General features: G+C 31.2%; 1 protein-coding gene across 1 annotated transcript; it reads left to right on the forward strand.

The window, feature by feature from the left end:
- Positions 1-557: 557 nt before the first annotated feature.
- On the forward strand, positions 558-4,959 carry LOC148627075 (G protein-coupled receptor moody-like). The gene is made up of 4 exons (XM_088566914.1): positions 558-789; positions 1,243-1,491; positions 2,158-2,361; positions 3,292-4,959. Exons 2-4 carry the CDS (start codon positions 1,251-1,253, stop codon positions 4,122-4,124), a joined length of 1,278 nt encoding a protein of 425 aa, XP_088423040.1. The 5' UTR covers positions 558-789; positions 1,243-1,250; the 3' UTR covers positions 4,125-4,959.
- Positions 4,960-7,685: the final 2,726 nt, after the last annotated feature.

Below are 7,685 nucleotides of genomic sequence, written 5' to 3' on the forward strand. Positions count from 1 at the left end.
CAAACACAATATGGGTTTGTAACTTTGACATTATTTCAACAGCGAACTGCAAAATGCATATGCTTAATACTGATTGTGTAGTTTAATCAAAGAATAATCAAGGTAACCAAGGTTATAGCGGTGATAAAAAATGTAATCCAGGGACAGAGACCAGACATGGAAAACAGACATACACAACAAAGAACATAAAGTAATAAAAATCATACATACAAAGTAACAAAACCATGAATGGCTAAAATTTAGATTAACAATAACTCAGTTGTAAATAATTTCCATTTTGAAATGAATATTCACTGCTAAGAACAAGTTTGCTTTTTATAGTCTATCACTTTAAAGACATAATATTACATAATTTGCTTGCAGTTATTTCAATTTTGAATTCCTCTTAAACCCATCATGACGTAATTACATTACAAAAGATATCTTTATGTAGATCATTACTTTATTCAAAGCAAATATTTCTCATTAGATGATTTTAAACATCCAATCTGTTCTCATAATCTTAATTTTTAATGAATAACATTTTGCTCATTTAACGTTAAGTTTGTAATTTCAGAACATATGGTGATTAAAATGATTGGCGGATGTCCTATCAAATCAGGCAGTGGTTATTATTAATATAGATTCCACAAATAAATGGTACATTTGTCCAGTAACTAGATGACTTACAAATAACGCTGATAAAGGATTATTGGTCGCTGGTTAAGACCTGGACGTCTGTGAGCCGAGCTTATATTTGTATATTTGTATGAATAAGTTTGATTTGATCGGGTGGATAATCCCACTAAGGTTGGTGCTATATTATTTGATTGTGCGGATAAAGATTTTTTTTAAATTATTATTTTAAGTCAACCCTAGTTGTTTGCTGTTGTTTATACAACCTTTTTCCAGAATTTGTTTAGACATAACAGATTATTTCTACAGGATTTTGTTTTATTTCCAGTCTGGTTACTGAACCAAACTTTGTGCGCAAAATATTTATATTATCTGTTATCGAATCATTAATTGCCTGTGTAATAATGTAGTTTGTTTTATATACTTAAATTCGATTTTGTAGAACTTGTAAATATTTTTTTTCTACAATGCAAAGTTATTTCTTCATATTATAGAGAGAAATTTCTGAACATTTTATTAAGAATTGGTTTCCAATAAAAATATATTATAGACATTTCTTACTGGTAGCTTTTGTGAAGCAATTGCATTAGAAGGTTATAAAATGGATTTTATTTTTGTTTGTTTCAGTTATTTGTATGCAGTGCTTTAATAAAACAAACATGTCTGATGCTAAAGTGGTAAATATGGAGGAACCTGCATATAAATACCGTAGTGATAAAGTGACGCTTACTGGACAGGTTTCGGTACGGGATTATTTCAGGGGCGATGTAACAACAGGACAATCGGAAGATTTACATGAATACATCGGCGACAGGGAACCATATGTTGTTGTAGCCGTCACACTTATTGGATTGGTTATACTCATTGCTTGTTCAGGTATGGCTTCTTCACCTTTTATTCGAATGACGACCATTTAATTTTAAGACAAACATGAACATTATGTTTTACCTTTAACGTATATTTAAACGTCCAATCATTGTTAGGAAACGCTTCTTTAAATTTTCAGGAGCGTTTTGATTAAGTTAATTGAATTCACAGTAAAAAGATAATGACCAGTATTATTCGAATTAAATCATTTAAAATTAGATTGTGTCATGTAGTTAAGAGTTGTTCTACTATATACGGTAGCAAACAACTATTGTTCAAAATATTTGTCTAAAGTATTAATTGTAACATTCTATTTTCAAACATCGTGAATTCTGTACTGCACTGTGCTATTATATTCAGCATAAAGAGTAAGATAGAAAGATGGTCATCTGATAACGTATAGTTATAGAAAAATGACAACGATGATATAGGAACCGTTTGTCATCGTTCCAGGCCATTAATTGTAACGCGTCAAAGAATAACCTCCAAAATCTTGTTTTATGATACCACTCCTTTTTCTCTCTTTCTCAATCTATGATTTGATTGTTGGGCAATAATTACTAAACAATTTTTGGTGTAGCCTATAAACCTTTTTACATGTATAAATATGGGATTAAATATTAGTACAATGTTTCCAATATCTTATTCGTTGCATCTATTTATTTCTCATTTCAGGCAATTTAATGGTACTTCTAGCAATACGAAAAGTAAAGAAATTACAGACTGTATCAAATGCATTTGTGTTCAATCTGTCCTTGTGTGATATGCTGTCTGCGGGGTGTGTTCTGCCGTTTAATATATACACCTATGTAATGGATGGATGGTTTGTTTCCGATGCTCTGTGTAATTTTGTAGGGTTTCTTGGATACACTCTAACTGGTATGTATTACCCTAAAATAATTCTCTTATTTTATGCCAGTCAAGAATATACAACAATCAACATAAAACCATCATAGACAAAAAGTAGATAAAGGGGAGGTTAAACAAATAAAGATTTTTATTGAAAAAAAATCAGAATCTGGTAACAACGATATGGATATATTATTTCATAAAACATTTTTCCATGCTGTCGCTTTAGAACAAAGATTTACCCATACTAAAATGATACACGATCCCGACCTGTGTTACATTTTGTATTGAAATTTTACTTCAGCCAAGTTTATTGATGAAAATAAAAATATGATCCATGACTTCAAACTAATGTATTTTATCTAGGAAAAAGAAATTCTGAGAGTTTTTTGTAGCTTTTACCTTTACTGGTATATAACGACTTATGTTTTTAGAGATAATAGACCTTACGACGAACTCGATATTCTGTTTATTTTAGTACCTTTTTATCAAGTTTTCTTTTATTCTTGTCTAATATGAGAGTATTGTTTCAGTTAAAATTTCTCTCACTTTCAGTGCATAAATGATGTTTAATTCTTATGAAAAACTTTGCAAGTTATCTTGTGCAATTGATACATAATATGGATAAAAAAACAAATAACAATAGTGAAAGTTGTTTTATGAAATTTATAACCTATAATGTACACTGTATTTGGTATAAATTACGCTATATAACGTTAAGAGAATCAATTCAAACTAACTGGACCTGATTTTTCTTTATGTTTGTATTTGGTTTTGTTGGAATTTGCGTACAAGTATTGAATTTACTTGTCATGAAACTCGTAAACAGAAGGAGTAAATGGTAAACTAATTGGACTGTTTAATACAAGTTTAAGTGTTCTCATGTGATTTCCATTGTTCTTTTTTTTATATCTAAGCTTAATTGACTTCGTCATATGTCATTATTATGTTCCTTTCCAGGGACAACTATAATTACCATTACTTTGATCGCATTTAACAGATACAAACTTGTTCTTGACATTGGAGCCTATAAACAACTTTATACAGAGAGAAATATTGTCATAATGATAGTGCTTGCGTGGATAATACCTATTTTATGCCTCATTCCAGCTGTTATTGGTGTCTGGGGAAAGTTTCGGTACGTTCCTATGATGGTTACGTGCAATCTGACGTTAGACCATAAAAGTCAGCTTTTCAAGATATTTCTCATGGTTTTTCGCGCAGGTATACCTTGTGGTCTCATTATTTACTTCTATGCAAGAATATATTTCGCAACAACGCGAAGTCATAGGCGTTTAAGTTTAAGCAGTCGGTCACTTTCAGCTATGGATATGCATAACCAAAAGAAAGAGATGCACATGACCAGAATGATGCTAATAATTTTCCTAGTATTTGTTTTATCGTATTTTCCTTGTACAATAACTGGAATGATCGATTGGACATTTATTTTGTCCAAGAAATACCATATGTTCTGCCAAATATCAATTTATATTGCCAGTGGGGCAAATCCATTGGTTTACGGTCTGATGAATTCACAATTTAGACAAGCCTACAAGGAGATTATTTGTTGCCTAAGTCCAAGAAAAAATAAATATATGCGAACTACAACAAATATGACAAAAGATCTAAAAAGTTCAGACTTGAACAGAGCGTTTTCGAAATCAAGTGTCAGGACAACGCGCAAAAGCAACCAATCGTTAAGAACATTGGACAGTGAATGTTGTCATGATAACAATACTAAGCCATTGATAGAATCATACAAGAAGGGGAGACCTACTTTCACTATCGGATGAACAACAAAAAAACATACATAACAAAAAAAACCAAAAAAAAAACAAAAAAAAAAAACAACAACAACAACAATAAAAATAGTTTTAGCTTGTTTTGTTTATAGTTTAGACAATAAATTTGTTAGATTAGCCAGTTTCGTCCTTCTGTTCCAAGCAAGGTAAAACCAAGTATCTATATGATAAAGTGCTGTCATATAACTGATGATGATGAAATTTTGAGATAAAGGTATTCAGTAACAAAGTTTATTCTCTTTCTTTCAAGAAAATTCACGACAAAAAAGGACAATTAGAAAAAAATATTAATGAAAAGATGGACACTATATACAAATAACATATTCTGTACTACAACCGATAAAATACACGAAAGAAACCTGAAATGAGTAATTCAAAATGTTTGGATGATAGATAAGTCGGGAACAAAATGTCCATAAACTAGACTTGTTACTGTTCATATTGAAAATTAAATTTACCTAAATTGGGACAATGAAACACTACTACTTTCATTGTCGGAGTTGAATTTGTCAAGTTTTAACATTTAAAAATCAAAGAGTAACACCGATTCTATGAGAACTATCGTTAGCAGCATTAAATTTATCACATTCATTTGATATTCGATAGTCTAGAGAGCGAGAGAGGAAACTAGAAAAAATAGAAACGAATATGGTTAGGTAAACACACCTTAATAGAAGCAATTCATGATAAAACTCGTTAAACTTTTGATCGATGCGGTGTAGTATATATCTGTAACAATGTATGGGAATAAGATTTAAGACAAGTAAAAGCAGTAACACATAAAAATATTATACTTCTTACTCTTAATTTCAAAAGACCCCCTCCTAAAAAGACTAACAAACCAAAAAAAAAAAAAAAAAAAGACATCATCATTTAAAACAAAAACACCAATAAAAAACAGCAGCTGCAACACAGGACACTTTCTACTCGTATATTACTTATATAACTTTAATGAATTAATACTCTCTTACATGCATTTATACGATTAGATTAACAAAAGCAAAATTGAAAGGGAACATGCTTGTTACATGTATTTTATCCTTATGCATATGATCTTGCCCATATGAATATATGGTAGAGTGTATATGCATTGAGTTAACATCATCTAGCTTACTTCATGCACATGAACTGCTTGTGAAAAAGTTCTAAACATTCTTAGGTATATTTCTGATTTTTTAAATTTCCTTTTATTCCTTATATTTTGACACACATCTACCCCAAAAAAACTTGAGATAAAGTATATTACAGACACTGTTAAGTCAGCCTCATTTATTGACCTACACTTAGAGATCGATGGTAAAGGAAAACTATTGACCAAACTTTACGACAATTGTGAATCAGAATTCAGAATCGTCAAATTGCCTTTCATCTTTTACATAAAAAGTAATATTAAATGATAAAAAAGATATAGGAATGGAATGAGACCAGATAAGGCAGCTAAGGCGAATTTGTTTATTTCAATAATGTTGCATCATCTGTAATAGTAATCAAGAAAAACCTGTATTAAAGTGGAATTCATAAGAATAAAAACCAAATATGAAATTGACATATACAAAAAAAAAAAAAAAAAAGACATGAAGTAACCAAAAAGAAAAAAAAACACTTTCATTCAGAATTGTCAACTTTCCATTCATCTGTGGCAACATCCCTTCAGCACCTGCGTATGGAGTTTTCATATCACAACTCATACGTTATGCCAGAGCTTGCCGTATCTAAGCAGACTTTTTTGTATCGCGCTAGGCTTTTGACAATTAGGCTTCTGGAACAGGATTATGTTGCTACAAGATTGAAGTCATCACTACAGAAGTTTTATGGTTGTCGTCAAGAACTCGTGGATCATTACGGTGTATCCATCTGCACCATGAAAACTGATTTGTCCTTTGTGTCAAAATTTTCCTGTTCGCTTTCGTATACCCCGCACCCGACTTTTTATGAGCAACTCGTCGGGGGTTTCTAGAAAAGCAGAGGACGCTTGCCCTACCGCACTTTGACTATGCTCACAGTTTTTAAATTGAGTTAGAGTTGCTCATTGACTTTTGTTACTTTGTATGTATGATTTTAGTTACTTTATGTTCTTTGTTGTGTCTGTTTTCCATGTCTGATCTTTGTCCCTGGATTATATTCTATTGATTTCCGCTAGAATCTTTGTTCCCTTGATTACTCTTTCAATATCAAAATACAATATCAAAATTGTATATGATTAAAAAATGTAAAAAAAGACAATATACCGTTAAATGGCTTTAGCCATTTTTCTTGATATTTTGTTCATAGAAAAGTACTCGCGAAAACACGAACGATTAAATATATGCCAGGATCAGATTTGAGCTATTTTTCCCTTTTTTTCTTAATCAATGATGCATGGAGCATGGTGCGACTGTCAAGTCTGTTTGGTTACCAACTACATAAACTAAATCTCTCACATTCAATATAATGTTCACTGTTTTTTTTTATTCATTTTTCAACCAAAAAGGTACATATTCACCTAGAAGCACCTTACCAACCAACTTGCGCTTTTAGAAGACGTGTTTTTCACACACTGTAATGATTGCAACTGCGCTTCTATGGGAGTGTTAAATTTAGGAAAAAAATGTCAAAAATGTATTTTCAACGATTTTGCACGTTGTGAAAAAAGCATGATTTTAACATTTGAATTTGACATATTGATTGCCAAGACCATACACATACAGTAGACCACAGGAGTATTTGGTTAAGTCCGCATATAATATGTATTATGTCTACAAGATACACGTATGATCTGGAACAAAATAAACCATAAAGTATTTTGTAAATAAGACTATACCTATGACATGCTTGGACCTACACCACTATCACATGTTAGTCAGCACATATTTTAAATATACATGTATGCAAGATTTCTATGCCAGGTAGAATAAAGTGTGTACTTATGATATCATTTACTGCTGAAAAATTGTTAAAAGTTAAACAGGTAAAAATTGTGTTAAGTATTTGTCAATTTTGTTCCTGATAAAGGCAACCATCTTCAAAATATATATATTAACACTGTGCAATGTTTGAATAATATTATATCAATATGTTTTAGCTATTGATTACACAAAGTAGGTGCCATCTACAACTTAGACTTGCAAACATGAATACGTTCAACATGCTAAAAATATTAAACGTTCCTTAATTATAGGCTATGTACATTTCCAATATGTATATGAACACTGTGCATTTTGCGGATTACGCAAAAAGTACCCTAAGCGTAACGAACAGCTACAAACCCCGCGTTCACCTTTTGTGATATGCGCAATAAAAGGAATGCAAGTTTCGTTACGTATGACGACGTTAATTATATACATGTAGAAATACACATATAGTATTAAACATTGCGAGTTGTATTATGCTATAATCAAAATTCAAGTACTAAAGCAAACTAATATCATTATGAAATGTACAGGTACACTTTTAAACAAATGCCTGAATAATTCACTCATTGTGAAATTGGTAAGAACTAATGCAACTCTCGGTAGAAATTTTTATACTTTTCCATGCGAATGATTTTTGCCCATGAAAGGCGGTTTGAAACTA

Source organism: Perna viridis, chromosome 1 (genome assembly GCF_037379345.1).
Source record: "Perna viridis isolate PV_CMFRI_1.1 ecotype Kerala chromosome 1, ASM3737934v1, whole genome shotgun sequence".
NCBI classification, from domain to species: domain Eukaryota; kingdom Metazoa; phylum Mollusca; class Bivalvia; order Mytilida; family Mytilidae; genus Perna; species Perna viridis.

Bases quoted from the DNA above. Each gene is read 5' to 3' on its own strand.
- LOC148627075 (XM_088566914.1), top strand. From the start codon at position 1,251: ATGCAGTGCTTTAATAAAACAAACATGTCTGATGCTAAAGTGGTAAAT. The intron at 1,492-2,157 runs GTATGGCTTCTT...TTCTCATTTCAG, and splicing joins TATACTCATTGCTTGTTCAG to GCAATTTAATGGTACTTCTA. The intron at 2,362-3,291 runs GTATGTATTACC...GTTCCTTTCCAG, and splicing joins TCTTGGATACACTCTAACTG to GGACAACTATAATTACCATT.